General features: G+C 43.0%; 2 protein-coding genes across 5 annotated transcripts in view; one reads left to right on the top strand and one right to left on the bottom strand.

The window, feature by feature from the left end:
- Positions 1–622: 622 nt before the first annotated feature.
- Positions 623–17283, bottom strand: LETMD1 (LETM1 domain containing 1). 4 transcript variants are annotated; one of them, XM_066617489.1, is made up of 10 exons: positions 17093–17177; positions 15671–15765; positions 15163–15314; positions 13619–13734; positions 7701–7783; positions 6102–6288; positions 5223–5324; positions 4743–4895; positions 3136–3232; positions 989–2118 (listed from the first exon to the last, which is right to left on the bottom strand). In XM_066617489.1, exons 2-10 carry the CDS (start codon positions 15703–15705, stop codon positions 2048–2050), a joined length of 996 nt encoding a protein of 331 aa, XP_066473586.1. In that variant the 5' UTR covers positions 15706–15765; positions 17093–17177; the 3' UTR covers positions 989–2047. The 4 variants fall into 4 exon arrangements, with proteins under 4 accessions (XP_066473584.1, XP_066473586.1, XP_066473583.1 ...); XM_066617487.1 differs by lacking the exons at positions 989–2118; positions 15671–15765 and adding an exon at positions 623–703 and having other exon boundaries at positions 17093–17283; XM_066617486.1 differs by lacking the exon at positions 15671–15765 and having other exon boundaries at positions 17093–17283.
- SLC11A2 (solute carrier family 11 member 2) overlaps positions 17152–19209 on the top strand; it is a 68124-nt gene continuing 66066 nt past the window's right edge. Inside the window, exon 1 of the mRNA XM_066617482.1 lies at positions 17152–17381. The gene's annotated coding sequence lies outside the window, so the exon portion shown is untranslated. The remainder of the gene's footprint in view (positions 17382–19209) is intronic.

Below are 19209 nucleotides of genomic sequence, written 5' to 3'. Positions count from 1 at the left end.
CTTGCACCAAACAGCTTATGTACTCTTTTTTACAAGCTTAATATTCTTAAAAGTGTTTAGTTGAAGAAACACTGTTTACCATGGTCCAGTAAGTTTCGTCTGAACTTTCAGATCTTGTAATCCTGGTTAAATCCAAGTGTGCAGTACCAGCTCAAAAGCTCCCCTGTTGAAAGGGGATTTGTTTTCAACAGTGTGTAACAGCTGCATCATTGTTAACCTGAATGTCTATAAGTAGTGTTTGTAGACCACACCTTCCAAGTCTGAGGGGAGATCTCATTGGCACTGATCTAATGCAACACTACACACTATGGTTAAATGATAAGAAAGTAGAAATGTGAACATTCCCAGTTTGAGCATGACTGAATTGGAAACATGTCACTGTAACAGAGTGCTGATGTATACTGTCTCCTTTGACCTTAAGGCACAGTTGTTGATTCTCAAACTGATTTATCCTTGCTTTATACCACATGGAGTCATGTTCCCTGGCAATTCATGATCTGCCTCCTTCATAGTAAAACAGCACAGAAAAGCCTTTAACAGTAGCTATAGCTTAGCGCTGCAGAGTATTTTAAAAACCTGATCTTACAGTTTTCAGTAATAATAATAATAAATTTTATTTATATCCCGCCCTTCTCCCTAAAGGGATCCATCTGTAGTTAATGATACAGGTACTTCCTCTGATATTTCTGCAGTAGTTTGTCTCCTGCAGTGGAAAAAAAGCATTGATTTGAGAGAGCACAGAAGCAGCTGCTTCTATTTCCTGCCACGGACATTCCAAAGCTCTTGTAGTAAGGAAGAACTGGAGCAGCATAGCTGTAGTGACTACTTGTGTACTACACAAGTTGTTCCTTAGAAGTATCAGCAGCATTGGTTGACTCTACCTGTATACCTGTCAGGCAGAGATTCTGAAGCCCAATCCTATTTGGGTGCTCAGTCAGCAGCAACTTGGAACTGCATAACTTTATGAAGGATTCAGGTAATACGCAAATTCTTTTTCTTCCTTTTTAATGAAACAATACAATTTAAGATCCATATGACAGATCATTCATTGTACATGAATTAATGCAAACAGCTTGCAGAAGATGAATAAATGGCTTGAGTTAGCTCTGTCCTTATAAAGCAGCCTCTGGCCAGAATTCCTGCTTCTAGCATTTGAGTCGTTTGTTTTTAAGCTTTATCATGTACCTTTTTCAATTGCTTAATCATAGTTTTAACAATTGTACTGGGATTTAAGATTTAGAGGCACTGGAATGGATAAGTGCTTTTGTTAGGTATCTGAGTTACCTGCTCTGTACAAAGCCTGCTGAAGTGCCTGGACTCTGCACATCCTCTCTAACCATAATTGCGAGCATGTGCTAGTGAGATAGTGCATTTCGTTCCAGCAGAACAGCATGCTCTTCAAGGAGTAGCAGGATTTCAAATAGTTCTTTCACAGCTGTGCCTTTAACAAGGTCTTTCCACTGTAATTACATGGGTACAGGTCACACAGTTACTACCACCACCCCTTAGCTTTTTATCCTTTCATTAAAGTAGAAGGGGGAGGGGATGCAACTCATCAGCATTTACCACTGGGAGCAGCAGCAGGTAACTTCAGTTACCCAGTACCCACTAACTCCTAAATCATGTTGCTGGATGGTTGAGGCTCAAATTTCTACAGTGTGAGGAAGCCAGTCTGTTGGCTGTATAACACCTTCAGCAAACTCATTGTTGGTAGAGACTAGTAGTGGAAAAAAAAAATGGAATTGTGATGGGCCTGTGCAGTCACTGTTGAGGCAGACTTAAACAGAGCCTTCTGTAGTTAATGATACAGGTACTTCCTCTGATATTTCTGCAGTTCTGGTCATGCTGTAGAACCGACGGTGGTTTTTTACTATCTGAATGCAGTGGTTCCACCTGAACTGGCCAGAGAGCCAAAGGGGAGAGACTTTTCTTCCTGGATTCTTGCTATCGTTGAGCCCAAGCAAAATCTCAGTTCCCTTTCTGCTTCAGCCAAGAGTCATTGTCAACAGCAGCTCCTCAAAAATGGTCTGCTAGGGACTGCCCTCAGTCACCCCTTGGACGAAGCATAGTTGGTGGAAAGCAAGACCATGCCATGGGCCAAGAGTGATACCTCAGAGTCTGAGAAGATAAAAGAGTTTCACTATTGCAGTATGTTAACACTTGGAGTGACAGCTCTGGATGCAGAACAGAAACCCTCCCTCCTTGGTTGTAAAGAGTCTTTGAGGTACAGATAAAATTTATTTAAAAATTACCCGCTTTTTTTCTTTAGGGACTCAGGGTGAAATAATGAAATAAGCCAACACGACCACTTATAACACAAACTTAAGGGCGTAAAGCTACAAAAAACGATGAGGCGTGTCTTCAACTTCTAATGTAACACTGAAAGAAGAAGATGCATTAGAGGGCAGGAAATTCCATATGAGGGCTGCTATTGGAATGGCCCCTCTCATCTCATTGCCCTCTGAAGTTCAAAAAGTGGCAGAACATGCAAGAGATCCTCTGGCCTAGATCTTAACAGATTTACAAGTAGGAATGTAGTCCTTCCAGTAGCTTGGCCTTAAACAGTTTGGGACTTTTAAAGGGTTATCACCAGCACCTCAAATCATGCCTAGAAACACGATGGTAGTCAAATGCAGCTGAAACGGAGCCAAGGAAAGATAATTTCATGCCAGTCAACATCCAGGCAGCTGCATTTTACCCCTGCAGATGTTTTCAGAGGGCCTTCCCTGGTAGCCTCCTATAACAGTAATCCAATTGTAAGGTGACTAAAGCATGGGTTGCCAGAGCCAGCTCCACTTGAGACAAATAGGTATTTCACATGTATTCTGATATCTTACAGGACTGCAAGGACAATAAAGGTTATCCCCTATTGCAACTGGGATTAAGAGGGTACAGTTTGCATAAAGCCACCTAGTGGCTTTATGGCAGAAGGGAGATGTAAACCAGATATAACCAGAGCTGCAAATCCTGACCTCTAGCCAGTTTGTTACAGACTCTGATCTTAAATGTGCTGGAAACAGGATGTTCTGTGCCCAAGGATGAGCGTGCAAGCAACAGGTACCAATTTCTACATGCTAAACACCACCAGTAAGACCAGTTCTAATTGGCTGAGCTCAGCCAAGACTTCAATCTTACCTTGCAATGAGCAAGAGAGTGCAAGCCACTGGGCCAGCCACAGCCTGCATGCTGATGGCCTGAGATGAACCGAATTCAAACCACGAGTATAACAAGCCTGCAGAACAAAAGCATGTTTAGTACAAAAAGATGCTTCTATTTTGAATGCAGTAACTAAAGCCAAGGTCCTGCACTTCCCAAATACGATGAGCTGATTTTTGTGATATTCTGGAAAAGGCATTCATGCTGCTATGGTTTGACACTGTACACAAGAGGAAAAATTGACATGGGGAGAATAAGGTTATGTAAGATGTGGGAGTGCACTAGATGGGGGGCAAACTTTGCTATTTAGGGATTCAAGCATTCAAAATTAGAGGATGTAGGACACCTACTGTATAGAGAAGCTGCTTTCGAAATCATGGCCTGCATCGCTGCTTCAGAATGAAGCGCTATTATTGCAAATCATTTTTCATCTAAAAAGCAACAAAGGTGGCAGCAGCAGCTAAGAACTACAAAGCAATTGAGGGAATAAAAAAAAAACTATGGAAGAGGCAGCCAAAGGCTTGCTGGAACACGATCTTCCTATTAATTTGACTGGATTAGAGATACAAATTTTTAACAAGAAAAAAGAATAGCAATGTTTCAAAGTGTACCATGGCTGTTTGAGGCTGTGCTTGGGACTACTGAGCTTTGACGGCATAAGATGCCATACCCAATATGAGGTATATTACTTGAATGCAGTCATGATTTTCATGGACAACTATTCTAATAACATTGTTACGTGGCATTGTGTGAAATTAAGATACTGTATAGAATGCCTAAAACTTCAAAACAATGTATAAAATAATCTGCACACATTTCCTAGGTGTTCTGTAGGTGACTGTGTTCGTTACCAGCACTCTGTGAACGTGTTTGTAGAATGTTTTGCCGATAGTAGATGTTCTATGGAATACCTAGGCACTGTATTAAAATCCCTAGGTAAAGTATATAGGTTCCTGCCAACCCAGCAGATTGAAAGCATGTAAAAATGCGAGTAGATAAATGGGTATCACCTCAGTAGTAACATCAGTCCATGTGCTTGGGCATTTGTCACACCAGACACATGACCACGGAAACTGTCTACGGACAACGCCGGCTCTTCGGCTTAGAAACGCACTGCCCCTAGAGTCAGAAACGTCTAGGCTTAACAGCGGGGGGGGGACGGGGGACCTTCAAAGTATACAAGGTTAGAATGAAATAAGCTTATTTCATACTGTCCTCCCAAAATGCTAGGCATTGCTTAAATAGCAAGGCATTCTATTAAAATCACTACATTTTTATTGGAGCCCTCATATATTGGGTCAGAATAAAATACTGTAAGCTTATTTCATATTTTATCAAAACATGGTAGGCATTCTATACAATACCCTACTTTCATATGCCAATAACATAGAATAGCAGTAAATAATAGTTGAAGACCACTAACTGTAGTTACTACTCCTTTTCTCAAAACTTTTATTTCCAAGTATAGTTCTACATAAGACTACACTAAAGGCAGGAGAAAACTGACAGAGATACAGCCAGTTCGTAGACAACAGGAGGCAGCATGATGCAATCTGTTAAATTAGACCATAAAAATTTCATCTCACCACTTGCACTTCCTCATCAGACAGCTCACTCACACCCAATTTCAGCATGGCACGGTCCAGGTGGTACAACTCTAACAGGTGCCTCTGCAGGCGATACCGCAGGAAGACAGATGGCAAGCGAGGAGTCAGGAAAAGAACATGACTTAGAACTTTCTGAGGAATAAGATACAAGTGTGGAACAGAGAGTGCACAAGGCCATCAGCAAAGCTTTTCAGAGCCAGCCTGCTTTCCAGAGCAAGGTGTGGAATAAGGGCAGCTATGTTCCCTTCTCTTCCCCCCCCCAAAAGACAGACAGAACGAACCCAGAGTTCAGTCAAGACCAAGTGCCCAAGGCACCTTGAGATGAAGAGTTTAGGAATACATTTACTGAATGCTTTTCCAAGCCTCTCAATAAAAGGATATGGGGCAGGAAATAGGTCACAGGTTCACAGGGGCCACCCGGGTTGTTAGCATATCCCATGTTTCTTGAATAGTGCTTACCACTTGCTGAACTTTGAGCCTACGCATGCCAAATGGATACCCCACAAACAAGGTCCTCAGAGCCTTAAGTTCTGATACATCAGGATGGAAGCCTTCCTGCACCTTGAAAATTATTAAGAGGACACTGCTGTTAGAAAGGCATCATAATGCTTTCCAAGAATACAGAAGGATGCAAGAGACATCTTTGGCTAGAAAAGATGCAAAATCCTGCACACCTAGTCCTGATAGTTTGTCTACCTGTGGACATTTTCCATCCCAGTAGCTGTGATCACCACAGGATGGCTCAGAACTGATGCCTGAGCATGCAAAAGGCTGCTCTTTCCCCCACCCTGGATCTGACAGTGTGCCAGGCACTGCTCCTCCTACTCCCAAATATTCTAGCTCAGCACTCTCCTTCTCTCCACATTTCTCATTCCTCTCTGTCCCCTCTTCATTTTCCAATCCAAGGACAAGGCAAATAGGATAGAGATGAGCATCCCCTAGCAATCTGCTGCTTGAAGCAACTGTTTCAGTTAGCCTTGTGGGTGGGCCAGCCCTGGGCTGGCATACCCTCCTCAATATGCTATACTGCACTAAGTACAATGGGAGAAGTTGCTAAACCACTAATATCAACCTGTCATGCAAGGGAAGAACATCTCTAGAATGGTATATTTAGTATGAAATCCATGTCCAAAGCTCCAGAACACCTTCAAGATCTAAGTAATCTGAAATGTTTGCAGTGGTCCTCTGTTGCTGATGTATCCAGAAGAAAAGAATATGGACAGATAATGATGAACTCAGTAGTAATAGGTTGTCTTACACTATAGCCTTATTTCTGGAGAAAGAAAGATGTCAAAGAATTCCTTGCTTGTCAGTTGACGTTCTTTCAGAATTACATACCTTTTTGCAGAGGTGTAGCATCTGTTTTTGAAGCAGTGGATCAGCTACAGAGTGAGATAGATGCATTAGACCATCAACCACTTCAGGATATGCCTCTCTTCTCATATTGTGGTAAGTGTCCAGAAACTCAGCTTCTTGTTTGGGAGTCCAGAAGTGGCGTATCAAGAGTTGCCTTGGAAACAGATACCTTGGAAGGAAGAGATAATTCAGAAGATGCAATATGTTGCCAAACCAAGATTCAACCAGGCTATACAAATTGTACTGTGCTCTAAAAGTGACCCAAAACTCTGGCAAGAGAATCCAACTGCACCCAGAAAAGCTAAATTTGAAAAGCTGCAGTTCTCAAGATAGCCAATACTGTATTTGAAAACTTGCTGAAAATACAGTTACCAGACTTAACTGGAACTCATCATTTTTTGTTGAAAAACACTACATAAATAACAATATTGCATTTCTCCACTATTGAACAACTTGCATTAGTTGATAACTGTTAGTGCATCTAATTGACTCAAATGAGACTTCTACAAAGCTCCTGGCAATCTTGGGTCTCAGGCACATTGTCAACACAAACTGATACTCATTCCTGGCCAAATCCTACATTCCATGTTTTTGTATTATCTCTTGATGTTTATGTCATAGTTTTTAAATGGCTTATTTCCATTATCTGTAGAACTTTGGAGTGCCAATTCAGAATGCAGAAGCCATATATTTACGCTTGTTCATGACACTGGTCAAGCACACAGGTAGAGAAAATTCTGGAAAGGATTCTGATCAATACAAATGTTTTTCTGCAGTCTGTTTGTAGCTGCTAAAACATACAACTGTACTGTAACAGTGCTCTCATCAAAGAACCAGGAACTGTGCATGTCAAGTGAAGAGAGGAGAGATCAAGAGAAAGAAACATGTGGACTGACATTGCAGGATTATTGTGGAAGATGCCTGTAATGGAAATGTCCCTTGAGGAGATAAAGTGTGGTGTCAACAGTGGTCCCTTGCTCTGGCAGGCAAGCATAGGGTTAACAACAGGGCCTTAGATGGCAATGAGTGTACTGCACAGCTGCAGCCACTTGGAAGCAGAAAGGCACTCAGGGATAAAAGCAGCACCTGCAGGAAGGAAAAAAGGTATGGATAGTAGGAGGAGGAAAGCTTGGAGGAAGGAAGGAGACTGAACTAATGGATTAATGGACTGTGGAACTAATGGACTAGCTGATGGATTACTGGACCTGTTGACTGACCAGTGGATTGGCTGACTAATGAACAGATAGATGAATGGACTTCTGAGGACTACTAGAGACACTGAGATTGGTGTGTGGCTGCCATGCCCAAGACCAGCTGAGGAGCAAGGTATTGCAGTAGTGGCTGGAGAAGCTGTTCCAGGAGAGGAAGGAGGATCTATGCAGGTTGAACAGGCAAGTTACCCTGGTGGTGGGATCCAGCAGTGCTCCAGGGCATAACTAGGGTCATTGTTGGGGAAAGAAGGGGAGCTAATTAGCTTAAAATGGGCATAATTCTCTAAGTGGACTGGGAATCTGGCAAAACAATGTGTAGCTGGTAAAACCCAAGGATCCTTCAACTGAACAGACACAGGGATGTACTTACATGAGCACAAGGACCAGGTAGTTGGCAAAGGGTGGGAGAGAGAGAATCCCAACAGGAATGGCCTTGATTAGGTCTCTACGAAACTACAAAAAAGAAAAAGTATTTAGCTAGTGCTGCTGGGTGCAAACCTCAAGCTATACCAACCAGGAGAGAAGGGCAGGTGGTGCAGTGGTGTAAGAAGGCAGTGCTGCTGGGTACAACTGCGCAGCTTCCAGATGCTTCAAGTGACAACCAGTGTCTTCACATTTGTCCTTAGCAAACAGGGAGTTATGCTTCTTGTTGGATCCCATTAGGAAACTGATTGTAAGAATGGTAGTATTTTTATTTTACTTTAGATGACGATAAGAAAACCCTCCTGCCCGTAGGAGTGTCCTGACTGCTGTATGCTGACACTACCTGCACTACATATTTGCCAAAAGCAATCTCAGAGCTGATATCAATAGAGTACAATCATAAACTATTACATGCATACTCTTCAGAAGTAAAGGTGGGACCTAGTTAGCCACTGATCTGACTTACCACTGATATCAAGGTTCACCTTTAAATGCCTTATAACAAGGGGGGAAAAGCACCAAGATCCAATTTCTTACCTTCACAATGTTAAAATATAATTTCATTCCATTATTCACCCCATCTAGTGGCTGAATGCGGTATAGTGTCTATACCAATGCACTCTGGGGCTACAATAGAGGAGCATGAAACCTGGAAGTGAGTCTTTAAAGCTATTTTTCACTGATTTGGTATCCACTGATTTTTTTTATCCACTACAGGTTCTGGAATGGAGCCCCAGTGGAAAATGAGGTACAGCCTGTAATAAACTGTAACACTGTAATTCCCATATGCTATTACAAGATCATTTATAAAATCAGTCAGTGCACCGTTTGAACATATTTTGTCCATGGGTCTTCCTCTGCAGCAGCTGTATAAGTCCAATTACCCAAGAACACATTTGGGAACCCCTGGCACAAGAAGTGGTGAACTTTTTCACCACTTAAAAAAATTATTTTTTTTTAAACTCTCGGACCTTCCATTCTAATTTCCATGGGTTGGCTACTGTATATAGCTACAAATACCTACTAACCATGGTCAATTCAACCAGTCAAAAAACCTAGAGAAAACTGTAGTTATACAAGGCAGACCTTCAACAAAATGTTATAAAGTATCCCTAGCCTCTGGGGAGAATTCTCCTGTTCAGGGCTCCAATGAGAGTAGAACAAAAGCTATTCAGACCTCAACAGGGTAAAGTTAAAAAAAAAAATTCCCCCCACCACACCCATAGAGTCATAAAGTGCTGGCAGCCAGCCCCCAAACTTTACTCACTAGAACAGGGATGTCAAACTCATTTCATATAGAAGACTGAAGTTGGCATGCATTATGTCTGCTGAGGGCCAGAAGTAACATCATTAAGCAGATAATGGCCAGGAATTAGCACTTTGTTCTCACATAGGAACTCATTAGCTGCAAAGGACAGAAGAGAAAATGTGCAGATCTTGTTCATATTTTCAAGATATGAGACAGCCCAATTATAATGGGGGCTGGATAAATTGCTTCCGGGGGCTGCTTTTGGCCCAGGGATTTTATGTTTGACACCCCTGAACCTAGAACTTCATAGCATAGCAAAGGAATTGGTTTCCCTTAATAAAGTGGGATGGATTCTAAACAACAATTTTAATTTACAAACTTGTTTGTGTCTGCACACCTAGCGAGTCTATTGCACATGTAGAAACCACTACCTTGTTTTTTGTATTGCCATTTTGCTTCCAAACTCATAGGCCCTCAACCACCTGAGTTCATTATGAGTGATGATGATTTATATGCTACGTTATATGCTGCAGACAACTCACACAAGTGTGCAAGCTTCTTTGAGCCAATACATTTTAATTGGGCTACAGTCTGCAGACACTATTTGCCACAACAGTGACAATTTTAGGTATCTGTGACCTACATCCAATCTAGAGTGTGTCTACAGTAGCACACAGCTGTCTATGGTGGTGATGCTACACTGACAGCCTCTATGTAAATGTTATGTAGTCTCATATTGCAATACTTCACAGGGACAGAAAGGAGGCAATTGTCCCTACTGTAAAGAGTGTTTGGATAGAAATCTTGCAGATCTTATTCTGTTCCATTCGTGCTCCACAAAACCTCCAACGATTTGACCCAAACACAGTCTGAGTGGCTGCCAAGAGGGATTTAAAAAACAAAACACACACATGGCTGGCAGTATTTCTAAGAGCTCTGATCTTATTAGAAGTATCCATCTGGGTTGCCCTTGATTCTCCATTGCCATTTGTACTGACAAGGAAGACCTTAGACATTGCTTGAGAGATTATCCAAATAGTGCGGGGCACCGAATTTGGATAAGTTCAGCCTAAGCCCCCTATTTCTGTTGATCACAGAAGGATGTGGTGAAGTCACTGACTTTTGCATTTCATAATTCGTCAGCCTGGGAAGGCAGCTCACCTGAGAGAAGGAAAACTCTGATCCCAAACCTCCACTGCCTTGTGGCTACATCCAGTTATGGAAAAGGCTTCAGGAGTCAACCTCGAGGCAAAATCCGGAGCCGGAGTCCCTGAGGCAGTTCATGGCTGAACACAGTCATGTTCTGGCAACTCCTGCGATGCCGCTGGAACCAACTGTATTGGCCTCTGCCTTTCCATTGGACCATTCCAGCGACGTGGAGAGGGGGAATTTGCTGCATGGGTAACAGCCTATCCTCCATACCTACTTTGCCCAGGCTTCACGCACTGGAGAGGACACTGTTCCAGAACCACCATTCAGAGCGTGACACCATAGTCTTCCGAGACTGAAGGATGCCAACAACAATGTTCAGAAATCCTATATGAAGTATCTGGATTAAAAATTTGGTCAAATCTGAATTGGCAATGCTAAATGTAATTGCTGGATGTTGGAAAAGAACTGAAGGATAAATTGGCTTTTAAGGGGGCATACAGAAGATCAAGGATACCTTGGGTTCAGCTTGCAACTTAATTACTGGATCTTAAAAAAGAGAGACTTCAGCTCTTTCATGTCTAAGGAAAACCTATACATTTGGAAGGAAGATATTTCCCTAGAAGGAGTATCAGCAATCAGAATAGAACTGTTTCCCAAAATATATTAGAGATTTTCCTAGTCAAGTCTCAGTTAAGCAGTTATATTTTTGGATACATATCCTTGATAAGTGCATTAGCAGATAAGCATCAAGAACAAGAGAACCCCCCCCCCTGCCAAAATGGCCAGCCAAACAAGATGATCCTGTAAATCTGGACTTGCTGTTGTACTATTTTTCAGTTCAACCAATACTTCATTAAAAATTTCTAGAAAGTGAACAATCGATCAAAATGAAAGATTAAAGACAGGAAGGAGAACAAGGGCTTATGTGCACTTTTGCCTCTTAAGAACAGGTTCAGAACCCTCTAATACATTTTCCAACTTTGACAGTGTAGATATGAAATAAATAGAAAAGATAGGCAGCTCCCCACATTCCCCCTCTTCCCACCTTTATGCCTCATTCAGGCTGTGAACAGCCTGAAAGTATACCCATTGTGAAGCCAAGAAAGTACAGTATGTTGGTTTACAGATATTATGGGAGATGTTTGCCACATTATACAGTCAGAAGGTAAATTGGGGAATATACACCCGTATCCTGGTTTCAGTATTTGCAAATGGAAGATCTAATACAGCGCTGCTCAAACTTTTGAGTGCTGAACGCCCAGAATGCAGTCCCTGTTCAGACCACATCCAAGCATTCCACATGGCCGCCATGCGATATCCACCCTGTTCAGAGGACAGGGACTCTGGTCAGTTGCACTGTCTGCCTGGCCTCCCAGAATGCTGTGTAACAGGACGTCTGGGCAAACATGACTGCCCGGTATGTCCCTGTCCTCTGAATGGGGAGGACATTGCATGGCGGCTGTGTGGAACCAAAAGGTCCACTCACTAGATGGACAGATCACGCAGAAACCAGATCCAGCCTTCAGGCTGCGGTTTGTCCTCCCCTGAGCTAATGAAATCATGGGGATCTTAAGGAAATGTGTCTCTAGGGAGCCAACAGGTTTTGAAACTTTGCTTCACTCAAAGCTCATTCCCGCAACAGATCTATTTCATAGTTGTATGCCTTTCTAATCCATGCTTATATGGTATCTTGCCCAGGATAAGCTCGGGCTTGGACTCAGATTTGGGAAACTCTATGGAAAGTTTTTTTCAATGGGACAACAGCTGGAAACCAGACCCACCTATCTTTATCTGTGTAAGCCTCAGGCTGCAGTCATTTAAAAATGTTAACACAGTGGTGTTTGATCCCTGATTAAAATGCAGTATAACAGACACAGGTTGTGGCAGCTTTGCTCTAAGGTCTCAAATTTTGGGGATGAAATAGTAAAATTGGTGTGATTACTAGATATTAGGTTTCTAAGGTCCCTGAGTTACATTTGTTAAATGCAGAAGATAAGGTGGCTCCATATGTTAATATTTGCATTTTGCAATCAAGGCAGTTAACCGCCTTGAAAACAGAGACCAAAGGGCAGATTTTGTATGGTATATTTTGGTGCTACAGAAAGTTATACATCAAGTTACAGTTGGAAGAAATGAAGCCAGTTCAGCAGACTCTTTGATGGGTTGGAGGTGTCTTTAGAGAGGTGTACAGAGGTCCTTGACTTACGGCCCAGTCCTAAGAGCGCCTTATGCTTCTGGATCTAGTGTCCTGGCAGCATAAGGTCCTTTACAGCTGTTGCAAAAGTTGACACATTATTTTGCACAGCTGGGCTGCTGCAAGTCAGCACAGGGAGTATAAGTCAGCATAGGGGGGCAGGAGGAACAGGGTGGGGAGGAATAAGGAGGAGACTGGGGTGGGGAGGGGGCACTGCTGATATACTACCCCCCCTTCCTGGCCTCAATCTCCCAACCTGGGTCCACTCAGACTTGTACAAGCAAAGTAACTGATGAAGTTCTGGATAGACCCATTGGGGCAGCTAGGGCATACCCCAGGGCAAGGGAAGAAATGTTACCTTGAGAAGCTCTTTGTGACTTGAACCTCCTCCACAGGATGTAGCGCATGCCGGGATGGCGCAGCTGCATAGGTGCATGGGGAGTTAGGATTGGGCTGTTAATTTACCCTAGACACACTAAATATTCTTCTCTATATTTGAACTGATACAATAAGTCTCAAGTAAGGTAAGGCTATTTCATGCTTTGGTTCAGAAATGTTCTCTCAGAGCCAATGCAGTATAGTTGTCAGAGGGTCAGGCTTTGGACTGGGGAGATCTTCACATTTCTGCTTAACCATGAAGTTCACTGGATCAGTCACTCAAGAACATAGGAAAAATAGATTGTATGTAAAGGTTATATTCTGGAGCCAACGCATAAGAAAATTGTATATATTCAAAACCACCTGAAACTACTTTCAATTTTAAAAATATGTACTGTTACTTTAAAAACTAAAATTACACTGTGTATACACAGGAATTGAGATGACTGAGAACAGCAGCTCACTCTAGGGCACATATTAGGTGAGTGGAATTTTTATTTTTTATTTTTTTCGGTTAACAAGCACATATACTTGAATTTGCACAAGTATAGCACATACGATCATGTGGCCTGACTGTACTGCTTAAGATTCTAACTAGGGAGTAGACAATTCAATTCATACAATTTCAGGATAGAACCAACTGCAGCAAAACACTACACCAAACAAGTAAATCTGCTTTCATTGCAGGTATGTCTAGCTGCTATAAACCAGCTAGGAAGGCTGAATATTTAAGCAGTAGGACTGCTCAGGTAGAACACAGGCCAGTTGCTTGAGCAGGGGGATATAGATTGTCTAAAATCATGAGTCTTCTTATCTTTGACACAGTGCAGGTCAGATATTTCAGATGTTTAGGAATTCAACAAGAAACAGAAAGCCTAGGGTCAAAACCCACCTGTCTTAATCGTTCCATCTCCCTGTATGGAAGTTGATGAAACTGGATATTTTTATGTGACATATTCTTCTTTATTCTTCTTATTTCTTTTACTTCTGAATAGAATATCCGAAATCCTGTGCAAGAGAGAGGTATTTTTCAGGACTAGAGATCTCATCCTACCCCATGCCAGAGTCCTTCCCAAGCTTTTCAACTTCCCCTCTTTGTCTGACCACCACAAGATACACATTTACATCTGTCTCAGAGAGTGTTTCAGTCTCCTACCTCTTAATTCCTTCCTCTCTGAAATGCCAAATCATTTTGCTTGCTACTTTAATAGCTACAAGGTTTTAAGTGGGAAGACAAAACCCCTTGGCACCTGTAAGGTCTTCATGACCTTGCCCTACTCTACATTCAACTATGTCTGCCTGAATCCTTGCTCAATAAACCTATTTTCCTTTAATCCTACCACTTTTGATGCCATTGCAGCAATAATTCTCAAACTGGTCTTTATCCCATGACCATAGGTTAGGACACAGGATGGACATGGTGGTCTTAAAATACAGTCTTAAGCCCTAGAAGTCAAGAGAAGAAAACTGGTGCCTTGGAGGTGGCATTTGGTACACCATGAGACAGAACAGTGGTTTTTAAACTGTGTTCTGGGGAGCCCAGGAATTCCTTAGAAACTTAGTAGGTATTCCTCAAAGAGACAGTAGTGGACGGCAAGCTTTTCTGAAAGACAGCTTGTCTATCACTGCCCATTTTTCCCTGCAATACAGTGACAGAGGAGTAGTGGGTATGCTGCAGGGTGTACTCGGTTCTGCAGATCATGCCCAGTAGGCCTAGTCAACAAAGTGGGGAGGGGGGGAATACAGACAGTACTTCTGCATTCTTCCATGTAAACTGACTATGCACTATAGAACTTACCCCAGAATAATCTACATCAGGAAGAAGTTCTACAGCAGCTTTGAAGGAGCGTGATGATAGTTCAGAAGTCAGTGGGCTAGAACACTGATTTTCCACATAGCCCCATAGAGCTCACTAGTAGTCTTAGAAAGTCATCAGCTTAACCTGTCTCAAAGACGCTGAGAGAATTAAATGAATTTTCTCTTGCCATCTCCCTGATAGCTGAGAATCCAGCACAAAACAGCTTCCTTCTCTCAAGTTATTCATTCTGCAAAACCCACTTTCTTCTTCTATGACAACATGTTAGTCAATCTGCCTTTGCTTTTTACAACTATACATTTAGCTGAATGTACATGTAATTCAGTCTATCTACATTTGTGTGAATGGCACCACTGACAACATCTGTTATCCCTGCCATAAGAATTGATTTTCTCTGCTATGATTACTATAATGCAGGCTTCTAGCTGCTGCTGCTGCTGCCACCTGTATATAAGAAACAACCCCCAGGATCTAAGCAAGGAGATGAGTCCCCATATAAATTGGAAATTCAGCTTTGATTCAGGGCATACCAGCGATTTGCTCTTGCAGCATCACTTTACTGCTGAAGTCATAAAACATGCACAAGGATTCTACCACCTTTCCTTCAAATGAAAACCCACCTTTCAGGAAAGTTGAATACAGCTGATAGAAACGTGGAAATGTTCTTCCCAAATACCTTTCGTACCTCTCATTCATATATTTGACTTTGGAGACTAAGGCAGAAAGGAAAGTTTTGGAATTTGCCTTTGCAGAAAAATGGTGGGCTGGAAGTCTGCAATAAAGAAAAACCGGTGCATGTCTGAGTGCCAATTGCTGCATAATAATATTATGTCCTTCAGGGTCACAAAAAGGGAAGATGCAGCTACAATACCCAACAGAAGAGCAGTGGGAATCAGCTGCATCAAACTAATGCATGCTCTAATAGCACAACAAAAACCACTCTATTAAGCCCACAGTGTAGGAAGGTGCAACAAATTTCCACAGGAATCAGGAACTGAGATGGGATGTGCACACAACTGTGTCCATTTCTAGTTGCTACCAAAGCACACACACCGACACCTGATCAACAGGCGGTTTTTGGTTTTTTCTTTTCCAAGCCTATACTTAATGCACAAGTACAGTAAATACCTTCTTGAACAGATGCTGCTCTCAATTAACTGCATGATACAGTATTACCGTTTTAAACTTTTGTTGCCAGAAGGAGAAAGGTGAAACCTTGCTTTCTGCAGAAAAACATACAAATGCAATGTGGGCAACCATTTCTCATGGGATTGGTTCTTAAGAGTCATGCTATTGCAGGAAAGGCTTTGCTTTTCTTTAAGCCAGTGGTTCTCAAACTTTTAGCACTGGGACCCACTTTTTAGAATGAGAATCTGTCAGGTCCCACTGCAAGTGACATCATCACACAGGAACATTTTTAACCATCCTAGGCTATCATTGTTCAAAGCATATACAGAGTCATGTTGGCATCCTTCAGTCTCGGAAGACTATGGTGTCACGCTCTGAATGGTGGTTCTGGAACAGAGTGTCCTCTCCAGTGCGCGAAGCCTGGGTAAAGTAGGTATGGAGGATAGGCTGTTACCCATGCAGCAAATCCCCCCTCTCCACGTCGCTGAAATGGTCCAATGGAAAGGCAGAAGCCAATACGATTGGTTCCAGCGACGTCGCAGGAGTTGCCAGAACGTGACTGTGTTCAGCCATGAACTGCCTCAGGGACTCCGGCTCCGGATTTTGCCTCGAGGTTGACTCCTGAAGCCTTTTCCATAACTGGATGTAGCCACAAGGCAGTGGAGGTTTGGGATCAGAGTTTTCCTTCTCTCAGATGAGCTGCCTTCCCAGGCTGCACGAATCCCATCTACCCGGTGGCTGTTTAGTCGTCTCTTACGACAAGTACAGCCAAACTGAGGGCCTATTCTTATCCCCAGCCCCCAGGGGAAATACAGAGTAGCCTGTTAAAAAAAAAATGTATTTTTTTTTTTTTTATACAGAGTAGCCTGTTAAAAATACATTTACACATTTATGCATTTCCCCAAATGCATGGGGAATTCCCCATGCATGCAAACACATTCCATGGTAGAGTCAAGTCTAATAGATTAAAAATAAAATATTGAAATGAATGGGGACCCACCTGAAATTGGCTCACGACCCACCTAGTGGGTCCTGACCCATAGTTTGAGAAAAACTGGGTTTAAGGTTGCAACCTAGATAACTTAAAGTTTAAGTTATATAGGTTGTAACAAACCCACTTACCTGGGAGTAAGTCCCATTGAAGTCAGTGGAGCCTAATTCTGAGTAGACATGCATAGGAGTGTGCTGACAGTCTTACAGATGGAAGCTTGCTTGACAGGCTAGTTTTACTCATGCACGACCTGAGGCACCACAGCCCATTCTGCCGCTCCACGGCCCTGCCACCTCATTTTGCTACGTCACACCTGAACCCAACATGACTGACAGAGGGAATCCCACTGCCTGGAGCCAATGAGCAGGGGGGGCGGGCCTTGGGCAGGCACCAAGCAGGACCACAAACGACATTCCCCCCCCCCAACTCACCTCAGCGCCGCCCAGGGCGGCTGCAGGGCCCGGCAGTGAGAGCGGGCGGGCGGAGGGACCCCGGGGAGTCCCCAGCGCGCACTGGAGCGGCAGCACAGGCGCAGCGCCATCTGGGGCGCTCGGGGAGGGAGGAGGCGGGCAAGGGCCACACGAAGGCGCGAGCCCTCCGAGCGAAACCAAACACAGATCACGTGACTTCAGGCGGAAACGTTCAGAGAGGAGGCAAGCCCCATCCGCGCGCCCAGCTAGAGGTCGCGCCTTGCAAGCAGAGCGCCGCAATGCATTTCGGGTAAGAAGACAGCCTTTGCACAGAGTGTTGCGTTCTGAGTCCGGTTGTGGCTTCTTTGGGAGCACATTTCATGAAAGACTGCAGAGTTAGAGCCCAAGCCTATGCACGTGTACCCAGAAGTAAGTCCCATTAGAGTGAATGGGGCTTACTTCCAGGAAAGTGTGGGTAGGGTGGCAGCCCAAGCCTATCCAGTCTACTCAGAAGTAAGTCCCATTAGAGTGAATGGGGCTTACTCCCAGGAAAGTGTGGGTAGGATTGGGCTATTAAAGGGGTCCAATATATACCTTTTTATTGTTTGTATTGCTTAGGCTGCAATCCTAACCACACTTTCCTGAGAGTAAGCCCCATGGATCTGTAGGATTGTAGCCTTAGGGCCCAATCCTATCCAATTTTCCAGTGCCGGTGCAGCCATGCATCCTCTGGTGGGAAGGCAGTCACAGAAGCCTCCTCAAGTTATGGGAACATTTGTTCCCTTACCTTGGAGCTGCACCAAAGCTGGAAAATTGGATAGGATTGGGCCCTCAGGGCCCTTCCTTAGACCTAACCAGGTCTACTCAGAACTATTATTATTATTATTATTATTATTATTATTATTATTATTAACAGTATTTATATACCGCTTTTCAACTAAAAGTTCACAAAGCGGTTTACAGAGAAAAATCAAATAACTAAATGGCTCCCTGTCCCAAAAGGGCTCACAATCTAAAAAGATGCCAAGGAATACCAGCAGACAGCCACTAGAACAGACGGTGCTGGGGTGAGGTGGGCCAGTTACTCTCCCCCTGCTAAAAAAAGGAGCACCCACTTGAAAAAGTGCCTCTTACCCAATTAGCAGGGGTTACAGTTTACCATTCACACAGCTAGCTTCACATAAAAGTATCATACGTGAAAGCTGGAGAGAAAGGTTATGCAACTCAGGGCACAATCCTAACCAGATCTACTCAGAAGTAAGTCCTATTTTGTTCAATGGGGCTTACTCTTAGGAAATTTCTTTAGGCTTTAACCTACTTCACAACCTTGTTGTGAGAATAAAGTGATCTCACACCTTGAGTGTAGATGAGAACCTTGTATACAGATATATTTCTGTCTTGCCTTTCCTTCTAGGAGTTCAGGGTTATAACTAACATGGAATAACCTCTATATGCTACCCTGAGGTTCTTGGAGGAAGGGCATGCATGTTAATTATAATTGATATTGATACTACTCATGCTATCAGGGTCCTGTCTCATTTCTCTAAGCAAAGAACACAGTATCTTTTATTGCGACCTTTGTTCAGGCCACCTACATGATGAGCACAAAGCCACGTCCGCATAAAGGTGTAGGGTTCTACTCGCAAGAACTGCTGAGTTAAAGAAAGTCTTACTGAATTTCTTTTTTGTCTATTGTTTTTAATTAGTTTCCTTTTCTAATTTCTAAGCCCACCTGGAGAAGCCTCTCTTGTTTTCTTTCTGTTTCTGTATAAAAATAGCTCTGTCTACATATATGGGCAAAGAGGCTAGCATTCTATTGACTATTTTACAATCTGCAAGTTAAATATGCATGGCTGATTGACAACTTAGGGCCCAATCCTATCCAATTTTCCATTGCCAGTGCAGCTGTGCCAAGGGGCATGCACTGAATCCTGTGGGGGAGTCACTGAGTCATTTGTTCCTTTACCTTGTGGCAATACTGGTGCTGGAAAGTTGGATAGGATTGGGCCCTTAATCAAAAGTATGCCTGGAATCCTGTATATCCAAGTGCAGCTAGAGAGTGACACTGGAAAAGGGAGGGTGGACACCAAGTAGAACCTTATCAATGACAAGTATTATCCCCATCAAAGCTCAAAACT

This window comes from Tiliqua scincoides, chromosome 2 (assembly GCF_035046505.1).
Source record: "Tiliqua scincoides isolate rTilSci1 chromosome 2, rTilSci1.hap2, whole genome shotgun sequence".
Classification (NCBI taxonomy): domain Eukaryota; kingdom Metazoa; phylum Chordata; class Lepidosauria; order Squamata; family Scincidae; genus Tiliqua; species Tiliqua scincoides.
This window is presented reverse-complemented; position numbering and strand designations above follow the sequence as displayed.

What these genes read in the sequence shown, in the direction of transcription:
- LETMD1 (XM_066617486.1), bottom strand. Translation starts at nt 17,202, where the DNA reads ATGGCGCTGCGCCTGTGCTGCCGCTCCAGTGCGCGCTGGGGACTCCCC. An exon ending in GTATTCAACTTTCCTGAAAG is followed by an intron (nt 13,735 to 15,162) that starts GTGGGTTTTCAT and finishes TCTCTTGCACAG; the next exon opens with GATTTCGGATATTCTATTCA. An exon ending in AGATGGAACGATTAAGACAG is followed by an intron (nt 7,784 to 13,618) that starts GTGGGTTTTGAC and finishes TCTTTTTTGTAG; the next exon opens with TTTCGTAGAGACCTAATCAA.